General features: G+C 33.6%; 1 protein-coding gene across 5 annotated transcripts in view; it reads right to left on the bottom strand.

Annotated features, from left to right (window-relative positions):
- Window positions 1–20,127, bottom strand: part of MYH10 (myosin heavy chain 10) — a 199,968-nt gene that overhangs the window by 73,861 nt on the left and 105,980 nt on the right. For all 5 annotated transcript variants that reach the window (XM_056817527.1, XM_056817530.1, XM_056817529.1 and 2 more), the window contains 8 exons: window positions 16,661–16,759; window positions 15,619–15,762; window positions 14,751–14,846; window positions 11,996–12,114; window positions 11,013–11,165; window positions 8,081–8,254; window positions 2,824–2,997; window positions 2,451–2,565 (listed from right to left, as the gene is read on the bottom strand). In XM_056817527.1, coding sequence (XP_056673505.1) covers window positions 2,451–2,565; window positions 2,824–2,997; window positions 8,081–8,254; window positions 11,013–11,165; window positions 11,996–12,114; window positions 14,751–14,846; window positions 15,619–15,762; window positions 16,661–16,759 — 1,074 coding nt within the window. The remainder of the gene's footprint in view (window positions 1–2,450; window positions 2,566–2,823; window positions 2,998–8,080; window positions 8,255–11,012; window positions 11,166–11,995; window positions 12,115–14,750; window positions 14,847–15,618; window positions 15,763–16,660; window positions 16,760–20,127) is intronic.

Raw genomic sequence — 20,127 nt, 5'->3', positions numbered from 1 at the left:
CTCACTCTCCATCTTTCACATGCTATTGTACTTAATACATATTACTTACACAAAGGTCTAGTCACATCACAATATCAAGTTACTCCTTACTGTCTATTGATTAAAGTTGATAATATTCTTCCTGAGAACCAAAAATCTTCTAAAACCCAGCTCTACCCTATTTTTCTAACATTACTTACAACTACTCCTCACAAAAGACCCTATATGCTCTAGCCAAAAGATTTAGATATCATCCAGTTCATTTTATTCATTCTACAGATGAAGTACCTATAACCCAAAAGGCTTAAGGTACTTGGCCATGGACATACAAGTGGTAAGAAGCAGAGCCAAGATTCAAGTCCTATTACTCCAAATCCACCAATCTTTCCATTCCAACCTGGAATCTATGTATTTTATTTCCCATTTTTATTCCTGTTCTCTCTGGTATGAATCAATCCACATATATCCCTATTAAAATCCTACCATTCCCTTAAGAGCCAATTCATCAAATGTCAGCTTCATGATTCTCCCTGATCACTTCAGGTCCAAGTTTACATTTCCTTATCTGTTATCAAACATGTGCCCTTATTACATGTTATTATTTATTATAGATATTCGGTTTTGCCGTTCATAAATATGTATCCTGCACAGGGATACACATAGTAAAAGATGGAATAGGCCTGTGAATTCATTGATATGAGGACACCCTGGGTGAAGAAAAATCCACTAAGAATTGGCAACTTTTCTGAAATGCAAGTCTTCAGTGTTAGTCTAAAACACAGCTGTGTGTGTGACACTAAGTGTCAGAGTTGGGACTTAGAACCAAGTCTTCTTGGCTAGTCTTGTATCCACTACAGCAGAGCCAGGAGGCATAAAACAAACACATTGCAGAATGAATGACTAACCATTTCACTTTTCTACTCCTGAGCACATGCTTATTTTAGTATAATCCCACTACCTATCCCATAGATTGTCCGCTATCACCTAAGACACACCTGATCATACCAAGATGTGGAGCCATTTTTTGGTAGGATATAGTCGTTTTTCTTATGCCTAGTAATGAAACTATGATGTTGAGTTTAAAGTAAGAGAGCCAGGAGTACTGGTGTCTATACACAAACCCACCTACCCTTGACACTTCTTATATAGCCCAGAATATTGAATTCATTGAAGAACATGGTGTATTACTCAGTAACAACAGATTTTCATTGAACGATTCAGAGTACTGAAGTGTCTACTTTAATTGTTAGAAACCAATCTTTCCTCCCCGATTCTTTGGAATTTGACCTTAGCTACATAATCATTCTCATTCACATATAGGTCCAGGTACACATAAACAAGTACTCTAGTCACATGATTCACATATACATTCTAAAAGACATCCTGCTCTTGAAAGCATTAGCTTGACCAGACAGCAGGATTTACCCTCCCTTCTTCCTCTTTTTTTTTTCCATTTACTACATGTTTCTCCATATGCCAAATTCTGCTTTCTCCCAATTTCATTTTCTCTTGTCTCTTTATTCCTTAGCTTCTGAGAAGGAATCCAGAAAGATTTATGGGCTCTGGAAGTGTTTTCAGAATAGCAGGACTGAGACAAAGTTTGGAGCAGGGCAAATACTCAGAATAAAGGCCTGAGTAAAAGGAGTGGTCCAACCACAAAAGTTGTGGTTCAACCACAGAGGCAATGTAAAAGAGTGAATAGCAGGTTTTGAGTAGTAGGGATGGTATAGGTCATTTCTTTTTACTTGTACTTTTGTGAGCATGGACTATATTATATATTAGGTTGAGCTACCAAAACACAGAAAAAATTGCATTCAGTTTTGAAAACAAATTAAATAAATCTACAACTAAGATCTCAAAAACAAAAGCAGAGAAAGGGCCAGAAACAAGAGGTGCAAATGCAGATATAAGGCTTTGTCCATTCCTGATGCATACCCTTACAACAACTAGGTTCTCAAGAGGATATAGTTGTACCTTTTCAATTTTCTAACACTAGCAAATCTGAAGGAAAAGAGTTCAAGTGAGAATGAATAAAAAAGTGCCTTTCTGTCTTTGTACTCATGTAGATTAGCACTGTTACAAAGTGAGGATCACTCTTTACAGCTACTTATGACTCTGAGTACAGGCATTGATTGAACTAAATTTCTACCATCCATTTCAGCTCTTTTATTCTATTATTTTAAGTATCTAATATTCTCTTCAACTCTAACACAATTCATCCTCACCAGAAAATCAGACATGTCAAATTTTCTAAATATTTTTATCTATTTTTTTTAGCTGAATTATACTTGAGATGTATAAATTCCGTTAAAACGGCAGCCCTGCTCTAGGGAGAAAAGCTGATTCTACTTTTAACTACATAAAAAGCAGACTATAATATGAACTAAAATGTCTAGTGACTCCAATTAGGCTAATTATAAGCCCCAGATCATAAACCAGTGGAAAGTAGAAACAGTTAATGCCTTTCTTACCATCTTTCCAAAGTTCTGCAACAAATCTGTCTGATGACTGGTGTAACAGGGTGGCCACATTGTCATTCAAAGGATCCATGTTTTTCATCAGCCACTCATCGGCCTTATAGTCCACCTGTGAAAAATGAAGAGTTAGGAGTGGCTAAATGAAACAAAATAATGTTAAGACTAAACTAAAAACTTTAAGATTGTTCTAAGAAATGGACTAAATGGAATTTGAGGATTATTTATTCAGCAAGGAGTTCATATAATCATTTCTTTAAATATCAATTAGAACATGAACACATTCACATTTTCATTCTGCTTAACCTTCTTATAAAACATTTGATACCAAATAATTTTCAAAAAATCTAAATATCAGCATATCTCTTACCTTTCCTGCATAATGAATAATACAAAAATCTGCCTTGTCTTTCAGTTGCCGGGGTTTTTGAAACTTAGAGTGTGTGCCTTGCTCTTGAACCAGTTTTTCCACAAAGGTCTTATCAGTAGCTTTAGGAAACCAGCACTCTTCATCCAAAAGAGCCAAAACACCAGGTGGATTAGCCTAAAAATAAAGAGCAATTGTCATTGACAAAATTTTACATCCATCTTAAATACTATAAATAATTCTCATAGTGACTTGTAGGGTTTCTCCTTGTAATAATATTTTTTGTATTGCACTTCTTTATTAAGTACACAGAAAATGTTTCTCAAAGGCTTAGAGTCTAGTGATAGGGATAACAGAAAAATGACAGACTTCTTTAAAACAGAATTTGCCATTTGACTTTGTTAGGAACAAAACTTGACCTGCGATTTCACTTGATATTAGGGAACTCTTCCTCAGTGAGCAAATTTCCTTTACCATGCAATTTATAGCATTGCAAAGAGAACAAAGAAATTAAGCAACTTGCCCAAAAACACACAGTTAGCATGTGTCAGAATTTCAAACCATTTCTTACATCTGAAGCCTTTTTTTTAGTCATACACCTATCACTTTAATTCAGGTCTTTATCATTTCTTATCTAATTTATTAGATAATATAATTAGATAATTAGATAATATAATATTATAGACCCCTATTTGTTCTTCACTCTTTTAGTCTCATACCAAATCTACACACTGCTGACAAAGATGCCACTTCTCGAATCAAAGAACTACAAGTCCAGTGGTTCCCTATTGCTTCCAAAATAAAATACAAACTCCTCTTTTAGCTTTCAAAGTTCTTCATGGTTTGGGCCCAAACTAACTTTCCAACCACATTCATCATTGTTCTTCTTATACTGAGATCCAGTCAAACTGGACTATTACTTATACCTAATGGTCTGCATCCTACCTCCATGCTTTGATATTGGCTGACCTCTAGACCTAGAACGAACTCTCCTTTCTCACCTTCCCCTCTCTGAATCTCTTTCCTCCTTCAAGAATTGGCTTTAGGTGGCTCCATAGAGAGAGAGCCAAGAGTGGCCCCAGACACTTTCTGGTTGTGTGACACCGGGCAAGTAACAACTCAATTACCTAGTCCTTGCTTTTCTGTCTCTGAGTTGTTAATAAGACAGAAAGAGTTTTAAAAAGAGATACAGCTTAAGTACCACTGTTTACATAAACTTTCCTATCTTCAACTTAAAAGCTCATTCTCCAAAACTTCTGTGTATTTAATAACTATGTTATTCTCTTTTATTTTATGTATTTTTAAATGTGTATATGATGAGCTTGCTGTGTGTATAATACCCATTTGCTTACTTGTTACCATCTTCCTTTTGAATAGTGACTGTTTCTCTCAGAGTACTTATGTGCTCCAACTTGGTATTAGGCAGGCAATTAATAAACGTTTATTCATTGATTAAAGTAGGACTTGAAAGATGAAACTAGGTCTTTCTGGTTCTGGCTTTCTATCCACCACCTCATGATGCCTATCATTTGAAATATTCATCAGTACAATATTTCAAATTACAGTCATTAGAACTTATAGTGAATCCCCTGAAGTGGTTATATTATTCAAATCTATATTGCATATTTCCACTAGACTGAAAAGAAGTACCAAATTTTACATAAATACAATTTTCCATAATGCAGATTTGAATGCACTTTAGAGGACTCATTATTTGCACTAATTTGCACTATTTGCATTTGTACTATTTGCATTATTTGCATTATTTCTCTATAGAAACTTTAATGTAAAGGAAGACAGTGAGATATAATATAAGGAGTATGTAAGACTTTGGACATGTCATCTAGGCTCTTAGGTCCTACAGTATCTTCCTCTATAAAAGAGAACTACTAACTTCTAGTTCTAAAAATCTCCCCCCAAATCCTGTGAAAACCCCCATACATTTTACTCTCACCAACACAGCAACCACCCAAACTTAGCTTCATGGCACTAAGGATTTTCCTACAGAGAGGTTAGGAATGAGGTCTAGAGAAATATGAGGTCCCCAAACAGGGTAGATGACTACAATTCTGGAGAGGGAGAAATGTGACTTAAGAAAATGGACCATCTTTTTTCCTTTTCAAATCCTAAAAAATCCTCCCTTCTCTTTTTCACACTTAAAAAAAGGTTCAGGATGTACTAATGGAGTTATGGATAAACAACAGAATTGAAACAGGATTCATCAATATTTCAGAGGAAAATGTGGTATAAACCTAACAGAAGAGCTTAAGGCAGGGATTCTTAAAACTTTTTTTGTGTCATGGTCTCTTATTCAGAATAATGTTTACAAATACACGGAATAAAAAGCATATGATTACAAAGGAAACTAATTATATTGCAATACAGTAATAAAAAAATTTTTTAAAGATGGAGGACCCTGGGGTTAGGCACCTCTGGCTTAGAAATAACATACCTTATAATAAAAAATATCATGCTAAGCTCTAATTAATTTATTGATCAAGGAAGTATATAAATATCTGAATAGTGATCATAGTTCTAAGAGATAATTATATTTAATTAGATAACAAGGCTTGCTCATGGAGAAGTTTCTATTTGGTTTTGTATGAAGCAGCAATAATGCTGTAAATTAAAATATAAGAAGAAATAATCTTATCACAAAAAGTAAAACTGCCATAAGGAAACAGAGCCCTGGTTGGGAATAAAAGTATATCTGAGAGAGCTACCAAAAATATATGGGGCTAAGGAATACTAAAGAAAAAAAATGTGTTTACCAAGTCATGTTCTAGAGCAGGTATTAATGGATCAATGTCAATTTGGTGGGATGTCTCTAGTGCAAGGAGTCAGTCACTACAGTCATACAATACTTCTATATTAAGTTAGGAATGGTTTTTATATTTTTATATAAAGTTTTATTGTATTAAAAACTGTTAAAAAAACATTCTGAGCTTGGGCTAAAAGAACTACAGTTATGGACCTTTGTTCTAGTGATCTATCCTTGATCCCATGCTGCCTAACATTTTAACCCTATAATATATTTACCTGAGTATATGTTCTTTAAAATCCACCTTTCTCACCGCACCTATGCTCCTCAAAGGTAGAGAATACTCCTTGTAAATGTCTTGGTTAGCTACATGCTTACTAAATATAATGAGGACAGAGAGGAAATATATTAAGAAGTTCTAGGGAGAAGGGAAGATCTAGGATAAACTGAGGAAGAATAAACGATTCTCAGTTGTAAATAAAAGTATTAAGGAATGTGAAACAATCCTTTTCTAATACTATTCATTAATGATGTTGATGATAATAGCACCTAACATTTGTAAAGCACTTTGAAAAACACTTTAACTTTAACACTATCATTTAATTTGATCCTAATAACAACACCTGGAGGTGGGTGTTATTTCTATTTTATAGAAAAGGAAACTGAGTCAAACTGATGTTAAGTGACTTGTCCCGGGTCATACAACCGAGTATTTAAGCCAGAACTCAAATTCAAGTCTTTCTGACTCCAGATGAGGATCTTCCCCAGCTAAAAGAATTTTAAAAGATTCTGGGATTACATAAAACTCTATAGAAGGAACCTAGATAGTATGAAGGAAAAGATAGGAGTAACATGAAAAAAATTTAGAAACAGGGACATTTTGTTTATCCTGTATCTTAGGGAATGAAATATTATAGTTAAGTCTGTTTTCTGGAGAACAGTACCTTAGACCAATGTATCAAATTCAGACAGAAATAGGGACAGTAACCATGCATAGGGATCCCTGGGCACAACATACTGATTTAGAAAAAACATTTATTTAGTTCCTCTTTTAATGATGGTATTATTTTGTTAAATCTTTCCCAATGGTATTTTAACCTGGCCTAAGTTACATTTGGGAATATTGTAGGCTGCATGTGGTCTGTGGGCCCTGTATGTGATATCTTTTGTTTACCCAGTCTTACTGTAACCACTCTAGTATAGTTCCTCATTACCACCACCTTAAACTACAAGGCACACTTTTTTTAGTCTTTCCCATTTCCATTCTTTTCCCTATGCCAATCAATCTATTCTTCTTAAACATAAATTTGCTGGTAACCATTCTCTGAATCTGAAGTAGACTGACCCTGGTATTTAATGAAATTTTATTGCTCCCTACTATCCTTTACCCAAGTAGAAAATTAGGTCATCCCAAAATGCACCATATTCTCATGCCCAAGTCCCTTTCTGAGGCTGTCTCCTTTGCCTGGAGGACCTCATGACTCCTTTTTGCCTCCTGGATTAGTACTCAAGAGTACAGCTCAAATAACCTCTTCCAGAATGCCATTCCTGAATTCCCCCTTTACAATTTTCTCCTTCAAATCTCAAAAACCCATTTGTTTTGTAGCTCTTATGCATTTATGTGATAGTGTATATTACACTGACTTGGGGATTTATTCCTCTGCTAGATTAATCTCTCTAAAACATATACAAATATAAACAAAGATTGGTTAATTTTGAGTTTAAAGTAATTTTATGATTTTGATTAGGAATTTTCTGCAAACACATGGGAACTTGACTATTATCTGATAATTTTACCCAAAAGGACAGCCTGAGATAGTGGATAGAATGCTGGTCTAGGAATCAGGAACAGCAAGTCTTACTTCTGATGAGTCTTTTCTGGGTGATACCTGGTCAAATCACTCTCAGTGCCCCACACTACTTTCTAAGAACATAAATTGCTGCACAAATACTGATCTGTATAGATACAAAACATTTCCAATCCAAAAATTATATATAATAATAAAATCACAAGTCTAATAGAAGAAATTTTGCCCACATTCTAAAGTAATAAGTATTTAACAATTACATAGATAGAAAAGATTTAATTGTGGCATGCCTAAGAAATTGAATATGGCATAAGAATTCTTGACTATCAAACATTGAATGAATACTACTGCCATTATAAAATTTAAACTAACTGAATTCCTAGATATTTCTGGCAATGGAATAAGAATAGGGGAAAATGATGAGAAGCTGCAGGCCAATATTTCTGGCTGCTGCCATTAACTCAATAAATATTCAAAAGCCAAGGTTTTATAAATATATGTAAATTGTATTATCCCCATTTCACAGATGAAGAAAATGAGACTCAGAGAAATTAGGACATTTTCTCACAGTCACACAATTACATTGGAATTAGGTTTAGAATCTCATCTCCTGTGCCCTTTCCACTGACCTATGCTTTCTCTTTGACTGCCATTCGAATATAAAAAACTAAAGATAAATAAACATTCTTACTGGTCGTTCTATTAAATCAATGCAGGGCTGCAGATCTAGTCCAAAATCAATGAAGTTCCACTCAATGCCTTCCCGCTGGTATTCTTCTTGCTCAAGGACAAACATGGTATGATTAAACAACTGCTGAAGTTTCTCATTGGTGTAGTTGATGCAGAGTTGCTCGAAGGAATTCAACTGTCAAAGTGTTGAAAGAATAATGAGGTTCTAAAAGACCATTTCCCAAAAATAATAATAAAATACACATAAAGAGATCAAATAACTGAGGACAAAGGAGAAACAATCTAAGAAGTTAAGTCATAAACAAATGAAGAAATAGAAAGTCATATCTTTCACAATTATGGATAAGGGAAGAACTCTTAGCAAGACAGGATAAAAGAGACAATGGAATCCTAGATTCCATTAAAAGGGACTAAAAAGTTAAAAAGGGACTAAAGAAGTTATCTATTCCATTTCCTTTTATCTACATAAAAGGAAAATGAAGCCTAGAAAAGTAAGTTGCCAAAGGCCACATAAGTATATAAGTGCCAGGAAAGAGATTTGAACTCTGTTTCTTCATTTTTAGAAAGTGAAAATGAGATCAAATGACCATGGTCCAAAATTCCTTTCAACTCTTGTCTATGATTTGTGAATAAATGAATCTACTCCTTTAACTGCTAAATCAACATCTTTTTTTAAAAATAAAAGGCAGAATATAGGCAATCTTGATTATGGAAAATTGAAAGGCTTTTGAAAAAATAAAATCAGTGCTACTAGAATTTGGGGAAAAATACAGATTGGGGAAAAATTTTTAAGTCAAACATCTCAAAGTATGACAATCCTAATCTACAGGGCACTTATAAAATCTATAGCACTAAATACGACTCTGACAGAAAAATGATCAAAGAGTATGAATGGTTGTCAAAAGAAATGTAATTTATTGACAAACATCCATAAGGGGAAAAAAAGCACTAATGAAAAATGCAACTCTTGAGTTACCATTTCATATTGATCAAATTATATTAGGTAAAAAGACAGAAAAATTCCATGTTGGAACAACTGTGGGAAGACAGGTCCACAAATTCTATCTGGTCAAGCTGTGAATTAGTCAAATTATTTAGGAATGATAATTAATATTCATAAGAATAATTCAAATTATGCAAGGCAATTGTTAAGTTGCTCATACTAAGAGAAAGCTCTTATTAAGAGATTATAATACTTCAAAGAAATTAAGGACAGTTAAAAAATGGATATATCAGCATTATCCTTGACTACTCACTATCCCTCACCCAACATATGTGATCAATTATTAAAACTTGCCATTTTTTCCTGTATAACATCTCTCATATCCAGTACTTCTTCTTATTGATATATCCCCCTACCGCCATGAAGGTCCTTTGTCACCTCTTGCTCAGATGGCAAGCCTCTTTAATTGATCTCCCTGCCCCAAAGTTCTCCCTTCTTCATTCTACATAGTTTTGTTTTGTTTTTTAAACTTTTACCTTCTGTCTTAGAATCCATGCTAAGTATCAGTTCCAAGGCAAATGAGCCTAAGGGCTGGGAAACTGGTATTAAGTGACTTGCCCAGAGTCACACAGCTAGTTGTGAGGCCAGATTTAAACCCTTTAAACCAAGACCATTCATCTATAGGCCTGGTTCTCTATTCACTGAGCCACCTAGCTGTTCTGCCATTCTGTTTTGGTCAAAATATTTATCTTCAGGGAAGATCTGACTCTCCTACTCAATGAATTCCAGAAGCTTCTTATGGTCCTGGAATAAAATATCAATTTCCTGATTAACTTTTAAAGCCCTCGACAACCTGACTTCAATCCATATTACAAGTCAATAAGGATCCACTCCCCAGTGGTCTCATGGAAATGGATCTATTGGGGTGTTTGGTTTGTACTGGTTGTTATGCACAGTCTCCAGGTTAATCAAGTCCTAGTTTGTCATCTTTTAAGGAAAATCTGGCCTGTGGCATGGTCACAGCTCCATCCTCACCATCTCACTCCCTATTTAGACCTCATTATGAGAGTAGGACTATGTATGTACCTTTTATATGACTATGGTTGAATGAAAGAAGATCATGAGATATAATGTGATTGAAGACATAGGAGGATAAGGAGTTTGAAGAAGTATCAATATAGATACTTAATTTCCCTACAAGTGCAAGAGTTGGGGAAGAAAAGGAAATGGTGCTGAACTTAAAAAAGGAGGAAAGATGGTCTAGGCACCATTATACAATAAGCAGCATGAACTAGTCTAGATAGAAAAATTTAAATAAATTAACTGAAAAATGGCAAAAGATGAAAACAATCAATGCTGGAGAAAGACATACACAGTAATCTACAATCTCTCCTTCTGGAAAACAATTTGGAATCATGCTAAGAATCTGACTAAAATATTTATACTCTTTGTCCCAGAGATCCTGATGGGCATATTCTACAGAATATTTCATAGTAGCAATCTTTGTAGTAGCAAAGATCTAGAAACAAAGTAGATGTCCATGATTAGAGGGATGGCTTAATAAGTTGTAGCATATAAATATAATGCAATATTTCCATGTAATAAGAAAGAATAACTAGCATGAATACAAAGAAGCAAAGGGAAATTTATATGAACTGATGGAAAAGAAAAAAAAGCAGGAGGAAATCCATATATGTGATAGATAATTCTACAATAAAGTAAATTAAAATGAATGCTTTGAAATTATAATAATCAAGTACCTCTTTCCCCTCTTTGCAGATGCAGGAAATTATGTACATATAATATTGCACAAATTACCAAAATTAAATGATATAGCTTTATGTAACTTTCCATCCCCTGTCCCCCACTTTATTGTTATAAGTGATAGTTTTTAGTCAGGGGAAATGAAAAGGGTTACAATTCAGACATACAGGTAATGGAAAAACAAAAAGTAACAATAAAAATAGTTTAAATTAACATTTTGAAATACCTCAAAAATTTCAAATCCAGCTATATCCAAAATCCCAATGAAAGATGCTCCTTGTCGTTTGGTCCTATCCAGGGCTTTATTAATGCGATGAACAAGCCAGCGAAAGAGACGTTCATAGGTAGCTTTTGCCAGTGCTTCTACAGCAAAATCAGCCTGAAAAAATAAATGTTATCAAGATTTTAATCTGAGAACTTTCAACTGAGTAGCAATTAGTGATTTAAAAATTAAAGGAACTAAAAAAAATTTTTTTAAACCTTTAAACCATTCAGTATTGGCTTTGAGTCTTTATTTCCTCATTTTTAATCTACATAGGACTGCCTATTTGATTTAAGCATAGAAAGATCATCTTTATTGTTGGCTTTTTACCAGTCTAAAATGGTTCCTGATGTTTGTAAGCATCAGATCTCACAGGCCTAGTTGCCAGACTTATGGTAAAGAGTGGTACTTGGTCTGATCACTCTGTTTAGGTGGAATGTAACTAAATAATATTTTTTTATTAAAGTGAAGTTAACAAAAAAAGGACTACTGGAAAAAAAATCAGGCCAATTTGCTCAAATGGATACAAGTAATAACATGAAGAAGCAATGTGACATAATGGATAGCATACTGTCCCGGAATCAGGAAGATCTGCATTTGTATCCTGTCTATGGCACACTACTATGTCACTCTGAGCAAATTATTTAATCTCTCTGTGTCCCAGATACTAAGATTAATTATAGAACAGTTGCTGATCTGCATTGGTGGAGAGCAAGTTTCCTCACTAGGAATTTTCTATAGTGATGGAATCACAAAAATGGGGAAAAAATACCAATTTCTTCAGTTTCATTCCTTTTTGATTTTGAAAATTTAAAAATAGAGCAGAAAGAACAGATAGAGAATTAATACAATAAGAATATCTAGATGATTCAAATTTGTATGCCTTCAATATCAAGAAGTGTAACACTAAAAAGAAAACAGAGAAGAAATTATATTACTAAACTTACTTGTTCCTTGGTTTGGGCTTTCTGAACATAATCTCTGCCAACTTTGATCCGAGGAGTAAGGATGGCACGAGTGAATTCCATTACATTCATCCCGAGGAGATGACAGAGTTTCTGTGCAACTGAAATTTTAACAAGATTTAAGTCTTTAAAAATAATGTGAGCTTATATTTATCAACTCATCCTAATACCAGTGGCAACCATGTAAAAGTTTTATCATCTTTATGAAGGAATAGTGACTAAGAAAAGAAACATAGAAACATAACAATGAAATAGCCACAAAGTGATAGCTCTCCCTTCTGATAGACCAAGTATAATAAAGATGATACCTAACAGGATTGAAGGTAAAAGGCTACACTTAGAAACATTAACTTCACAGCAAAGAATGAGGCAGATGGGACCAAATAACAAGCTATCTGCTCTGAGTCTTAATACTTTGGAAGGCAAATGAGTCAAAAATGTGATAGGACAGTAATAAAAGCAAAAAACTAATGTGCATTCTTCTACCCTCTTCTCTTCAATTACCAAGAACTGGGCTTAGGAAGAACATCATACTTGGTCTGGCAGATCCAAGAAAACCAAATAAGTGAGAGAAAATAATCCCACATATTTTGGGCCTGGCAAAACTGACATTAAAAGTATCATTTATGTCAATAAATACAAATACAGATAGTAGGTAGTGAAGACTAGTTCCTATATGGTCTCTAGCCCAGGAAGATCCTCTTATAACTCAAATTAGCTGTTTGACCCTGGGGAAGTCCCTCGATTTCTCAGTCCTTAATGACATTAAGTTCTAGGAAAAGTAGGTTTGCACTGGTAGAATTTAAGGAATTGTCTAATATGACAGTCCAATGAAATCACAGGTCCAATACTTATCACTAAAGTTTTAGATGTGAAACAACCATTCCAAATTTAAAATGATCTTCATTAAAAATTTTTGTTCAATTTAAATGGTAAAACTCTAGCTATGACATTATGGGTAGGCCACTAATAAATCAGAAGCCATACATATTGCCAGAGGAGGATAAACCAGGAAAATGAAGACAAAATCAAATATGGAGAGGCTGGCAGAACTAAGGATAGTTGACTTGAACAAGAAAAGAATTAAGGAGGAGCACAAGAGCTGTTTGGCCCTTAAAATCCCTTCCAACTTTGAAAATCTGTGAGATTGACTCTGAGGTAATGATCGATGATTCTGATATAAACTATAGTAACAATAATTTGTTACCTAAGAAAATAGTATCAAAACATAGATAATATAATAACAAAAATTTAGAGGTCAGTCATTTCACACAACAGTGTAGAAAGCACATTAAAATTTTCTTTTTGATTTCCCAAGAAATATTTCTCGGATCAAATAAAAAACAAACAAACAAACAAACAAAAAGCAAACCTTTCCAGGCATGGCGCCATAAAGTAAAGTAATCAAGGGCAAAAGACTTTTTCTTGAGGATGTTGATTGAGAGTTGAAACCAAATTCTGAACAAAATACTGCACTTGTTTTCTTAAGATTCTTCCTTTCCTTATCCCTAGAAGGCACTGAGCCTATGACCCACTTAGGGGTGGTGTTCACATCTCCATTCGGAAAGAAGGAACAGGTCCCTTGGAATATTTCCAGAGAACAATTGAAAGGATAAAGGGTTTCAGCAGTGACTTTTCTAGAATGTTAAACTAAAATAGTATTCTAACTTTTCTTAATACTGTTAACTCAAAATTATCTTGGGTTAGAATGGGGACAGGAAAGACTACAGTAATTTGACTATCTCTAAAATACATATCTAAATTAAATTTAAGAGAAAAGGCTTGTGCTTATAAAACAGAATTCCATATTCGTATTTTTTCCTTAGCAAAGGTAGCAGTTGACAACAAAACTATTATTCATAGGACAAATGCAAGAAATAGAACAAAGTAAAAAATAAGAAAAAACCATTAATATTTTTTCATTTATGCAATATAAATTAAATAATTTTAAGGATTTAGGACAAATGATACCACAATAAGTAACTAAATGTATTAAAATGCTCTTAGTACCTTTTACCTCTTTTAGTACTTCCTTTAAAAAAACAAAGATTGAGTCAGGCCCAGAGAAAGGAGGTCCTGGGTTCAAATCTGACCTCAGACACTTCCTAGCTATGTGACCCTGGGCAAAAATAACCCTCATTGCCTAGCCCTTACCACTCTTCTGCCTTAGAACCAATACCCAGTATAGATTCTAAGACAGAAGGTAAGGGTTTAAACTACCACCCCCAAATTTGCATAATAAAGTTTGAAGGTTTCTCTAAACTTTAGGAAGTTTTTAGACAACTAAGCAGTGCAGTGGAATACTGAGCCCCATGAGTCAGGAAGACCTGAGTTGAAATATGGCCTGAGATGCTTACTAGTTATGCAAACCTGGAAAAAATCACTTAAACTGTTTGGCCTAGTTTCCCCATCTGGAAAACGGAGATAATAATAGTACCTATCTAAAGGTTGCTGTGAGAATCAAATAAGATCATTATAAAGTGCTCAGCATCATGCCTGGCACATAGTAAGTTCTATATAAATATTAGCTATAGTTATAATAATTATTATCCATCTAATTACTGAAAATGATAGATATCTCAATGTAAAAATTGTGATGATTACCACCAAAAGATACTTTGAAAAAAATTGATTTTTTTTAGTTATGTAAAAGTTAAATAAATGTGTTTCTCCCTCCTCAATCCCATATTTACTGTCATACTTTATAATCAAAATGAAAATTATTTCACTAGGTTACCTGTGTTTTCTGGCATTGAAGCTTGATCAGTATTCCTCTCTTTCTTAAAGGAAATGTTTCCAAACTGTAACACTGAAGATACTACTTTAAGCATTGCTATGGTAAAAGAAAAATGCAAAAAAAAGTTAACAAAAAGAATTTCTTTTATCAAACTGAATTAGCGATACATTAAAATTAGGTCCAAAGTTTCTTTATTTGTCAAGCTCTAATTTATTGTTATTGGTTAGCAAACCCAAAGCTTTAAAAAAAAATAATTTGCTAATTCTATCCCATTTTTGGATTGGGTCAATACAACAAAAAAATTTAAGAACTTACCACCTATAAATCCTTAATATTAACACTAGAGATAACTGAAAAATTACAGTTCCTGTTTAAAAGAACTTATAGTGTATGAGGGAGGATAAATATACACTCAGATTATTGGATATAGTACAACAAAAGCAAAGCAGAACTCCTGAGTTTCCTAAACTTTTTAAAAAGTGAGACTTTGTGAAGGACATAGTCCCTTAACTGTGTGGGTTACATTATTGTTTAGAGACAGAAGATGTCTTGTCATGTTTAACAAATACTTAATATTCCAATTAGGTTTTTAATGGAGATGGGACATAGAACTATGAAGAGGAGTTGCTTGAATTTAAATTGTAAAGAGAGAGTAAAACAGAGTGTGGAAGCTTAAATTCCAAGCTAATAGGGTTTCTACTTTATCCTATAAGCAACAGGGAGGAATTGAAGGTTTTTAAGGTGGAAAGTGACATGGTCAGACCTGTGCTTTGGGAAGATTATTTTGGCAGCTTTGTGAAGGTTTGATTGACCAATGTTTAAAAGTTCTACTGAAGTGCACATAGGATCTTACAGATCCCACACATACACAAGATTTCATCATGAGAGAAGCCCATTATGTGCATCGCTTCCATTGTTTCTTGAAAGTTATCTTTGTCTTGCTGTCCAGGAATAGGGATATAGCCATTGGATAAAAATCTATAGTTATTAAATCCTTCAAGAAGCAAGTCAGCTGAGGGAAAAACAAAATAAAACAATTTTTAGCAATTATTCATCAACGGATAATCATTTACTTCAGTATTTACTTCAGCATAACAGATTACCATCTCCTCAACTGCACTTTTCAAGTTTAGGTACTTAGCATCTATTCCAGTATTAGAATTTTATAGAAGGCAGGACTCAAAAACACAAATCTTTGCCCCAATTGTCTCATTTTCCCATTTCAATTCATTATATCACTTTCTTAGCCACCTATGACTAACCTCTATATGACTGTATAATGTTTTAGGCATCTAAAATATTTTCTAAAATGGAAACAATTCCATGAATATTCTGACTGAAGCAATGCACTAGTCTAAAATCCATTTCTCCCTGGCATTGCTTACTGTCTTTATATTCAGTTAATATATAATTAAACGTAACATATATTACATAATCACATCACAGAAAATGTATTGACAATATAATCATAAAACTCAGAAACAGATTTTTAGAAAATCTAAATTCTGTATTCTTGTTCATAAACAAAAGAATGCCAATCAAAACATCTTTCAATTTTTATATAGATTTTAAATTTATTTTGTGCATCCGAAACACATCAACCTGAGAAAATCTACTTCTATTCTAAAAAACAAACAAAAAAACCCATATGTTCTGGCTTAAATAATTATCTAAAAAACACTTTACTTTTGGCTCAGCAGTAGAAAAGCATTTAGATCAACCACCTGTATAACTTGAAGTTAACTGGACTCCACTTTGTATTTTGTCTTAAAACCTTTTTTTAAAGGTGCAATGTGGTAAACCTTGAGCCTTGACCTCTTTAAACAGAGAAGACTGACCACTGATATTAAATCAAAAAAATCTGATGCAAAAAATTTTAATTTGTTGCTATTTTATTCAAAGTAACTTACACTTTAGATGTTCTCCTGCTCCAGATAGCAGTTGGTAGAATATGTGAAATGTACGCTCATCTTTAGCTTGACGAACTGCTCGAGATTTTTCCAAAAGATCTGAGTTAGGGCCATTAAGGATTAAACACATTCAAAGGCAGTTTAATTCTACAGTGTCCCTTAACAGGGAAAGCTTACTTTTCCCCATTCACATGATAAATGTAGCTATAAACTGTAGCTATAATGGAACAGATCAACAAAAATACTTTTAACTCACGTATGAATCTAAAAGACAGTATAAACAAGTTCTGTGTCAGTCTGCCTCTTACATACAGTCATTAGGCTAGAAGAATCCAAAGGCCAGTCAGGACTCAAGTGAAAGCTATCATTAAACTACTCATTAAAGTTAAGTTTCTACTTATGTCTTAGCAGAAAAAGAAAATGTTAGCCCTGTCTGATTGGCAAGGGTTTTCTTTTTTTTTCATCAATTCAAAGATATATCAGATCTCTTTTTATAAATTAATAAGGAAGAAACTGGTCCTATAGGATATGAATGTTGCTGTAAAAATGGCAATTTGCATTATTATAATTCTGAGATTTGCCATTTAGCTAAGAAATTATCATTCTCCATTTGTAAAATTTGGAGTAGAGAACCCCAAAACTTCTTATTTGCAGAAAAGATTCAGTAGGAAAAAATTAATTACAGATAGGTTCAGGAAACTGTTCCAAGGCTGTCCCAGTATTAAATGCTAATCCCACCTTCACCATAAGGCTAATTTTCAAAATAAGGTATTTTTTTAAAAAATGGATGAAAATGACAGTTCAAATAAAATAGCAAACCAATCACCCAAATTTAACATTATATGCAATACTGCATACTCATACTAGGTAAAAAAAAAAGGAACAGTGGAATTTTCATACTTCATCTGGAGAGATATAAACTCATAATTTCAAAGGATTAAATTATTCTATCATTTTATTCTTTCCACTTATAGTTGTAAACATCCTGTTTCTGTTTACTTCACTACTTCAATTCACTTGTCTTCCCATGCATCTGTATCATACTCATTTCTACTGGTGTGGTCATGTGATATTACATTTATGTGCCTCAAATTTTTAGGCCAATCTCCCAACTATGGGCATATATTTTTTTCTAGTTTTTTGCTATTGCTGTTATAAAATATTTTAGTGTAGAAAAGAACTTGTTTAATACCCTTGACCTTCTTATCATATATAGCTGGGCCAAAAGGTATGGATATTTTATTCACTTAGCATAACTGTAAATGGCTTTCCAGAAATAAAGTACCAAATCATGAATCCACCAATAGCAATTTGCCCGCCTTTTCAGCATCTCTCTAATAATTATTATTATCTCTAATAATTATCTCTAATAATGTATTCTCATTTTTATCATTTTTTTTTCAATTTACAGAGGAAACAAAACCAGCTATTTCAATGTGCATTTCTATTATTATTGGTAAATTGGAGTAGTATTTCAAATGGCTCTTAACAGTTTCCAGTTATCCTTTTGGGAACTGTTCATTTACACTGGTTGACTGCTTGCCTAATGGGGAATAGCCTTTGGTGCGATTTTTTTTTTGGTCCCTATATATCTAAGATACCACCCACTTAACTAGGCACAGAAATATTTTTTTCTGTTCCCAATACTAATGATAAAACTATCTTCCTCCTATTGACGGTTTTCTATCATTCTATATGGACTGATTTGGTTCATGCAAAAGCTTTTTGATGTCATATATTTTAAAACTATATACTTTATCTTTTCTGGTGGCCTCTATGTCTAATTTGGGTAAACATTTTGAACAAATCAACAACTAACAAAGTTTATATAGTACATACTATGTGCCAAGCACTGTGCTGAAGTGCTTCATAATTAGAATCTGAATGGATTCTCACAACAATCCTATGAGACAGGTGTTACTATCATTACAGTTTTTATAGATGAGGAAACGGAGGCAAACAGAAGCTATGTGGCTTATCCAGAGTCATGAAGACAGTGTAAGCTAGATTTGAACTCAGGTTTCCCTGACTCCCAGTCCAGTGCTTTGCCCTCTGTGCAACCTCTCTGCATCAAAGTAACTAATCATCTTGTTCAAAGATAGCATGACTTTTGTTTTTCAGGTCATATACAATTTTGAATACACAGTGTTTGTTGGCTACTGATTTGAACCTAATTTTGTCCAAACCATTTTCTAGATTACTCAAAAAATCCTGTCAAATGCATAATTCTTGCCCAAGCTAGCATCATTCTCAGGACTGAATTCAGTTGTTTATAATTTCTTTCTTATCTAGTTTGTTCCACAAAGCTACTTTTAATTCCATGCCAATTAATTTTGATTATTGCTTTAAAATATGGCCTAAGGTGTTGAAATGAAAATCATCGTTCCTAACCCATGATATCTTAGGACTTTTGTTCCTCTGGATGAATGTTAGTACTATGACAAGCTCTGTAAAGTTACCCTCTGAGTATGCAGAAAGAAGTTGCACTAAATGTATAGATTAATCTAGGCAATGTCATTTTTATTATAGTGGGTATGGCTTGGCCAAAAGCATGGAATGTACTTCCAGTTATAAACACAGTTCTTTATTTCTTTAGAGACAATGCATAGAAAACTGGACTGGATGCAAGGAAGACCCAAGATACAGACTAACTTCCCCTAACCCTTCTGGGGCAAAATACAGAGTCTCACAGAGCTCTAGGTATCTCTCCAGAGAAGGTTGTGATTTTCACTGGCAGATGAAGTTACTCCCTGGGAATATCTTATGTCAATGAAATAATACGTCTACTTCTTTTCTTATTTGAAAAACTTTTTTAAATTTACTTAGAATATTTTCCCATGGATACATGATTCATGTTCTTTCCCTCTCCTCCCCCTAGTCAACAAGCAGTTCAACTTGGTTTTACATGTGTCATTGATCAACATAGGTCCACTTTTTATTCCCTTATTTTGTTAAGGTGCCTTTTACAATTACTTTAAATGGGGCTTCCCTAATTTTTTTTTTATTCTGCTATTGTTTAATTCACTGGTCTGAATTTAAGTAAATGGCAATTTTCATGGTTATTGTTTCAGTTTCTTTGTTGAATTTCTAGGAATGTATAAATTAACCATCATAATTAATTATAATTACATAATGTTATAATGAGGGACAATTTTGACTCCCCTTTGCATTTTTTATACCCTTAACTTCTTTTAATGCATCATGTGCTTCTTAAAAAGCAATTTTAAATAACAGTGGGTCATCATGGCTTTAGTACTAAAACAGTTTCTCCGTGGCATATGTTAAGTTTTTGGCCATTTTAAGCTTTAGGTATATACTTTTCACTATTTTTACAAGTCTTCTGCCTACACATAAATGAATGTCATATGTTATCCATAGTGTAGTCAAGGTATAGCTATCATGGTTTTGAACAATTTTAAATCACATTATTAATTAATATGAATAAGGAAGCATTAAGAAAACAATTG

Source organism: Monodelphis domestica, chromosome 2 (assembly GCF_027887165.1).
Source record: "Monodelphis domestica isolate mMonDom1 chromosome 2, mMonDom1.pri, whole genome shotgun sequence".
NCBI classification, from domain to species: domain Eukaryota; kingdom Metazoa; phylum Chordata; class Mammalia; order Didelphimorphia; family Didelphidae; genus Monodelphis; species Monodelphis domestica.
This window is presented reverse-complemented; position numbering and strand designations above follow the sequence as displayed.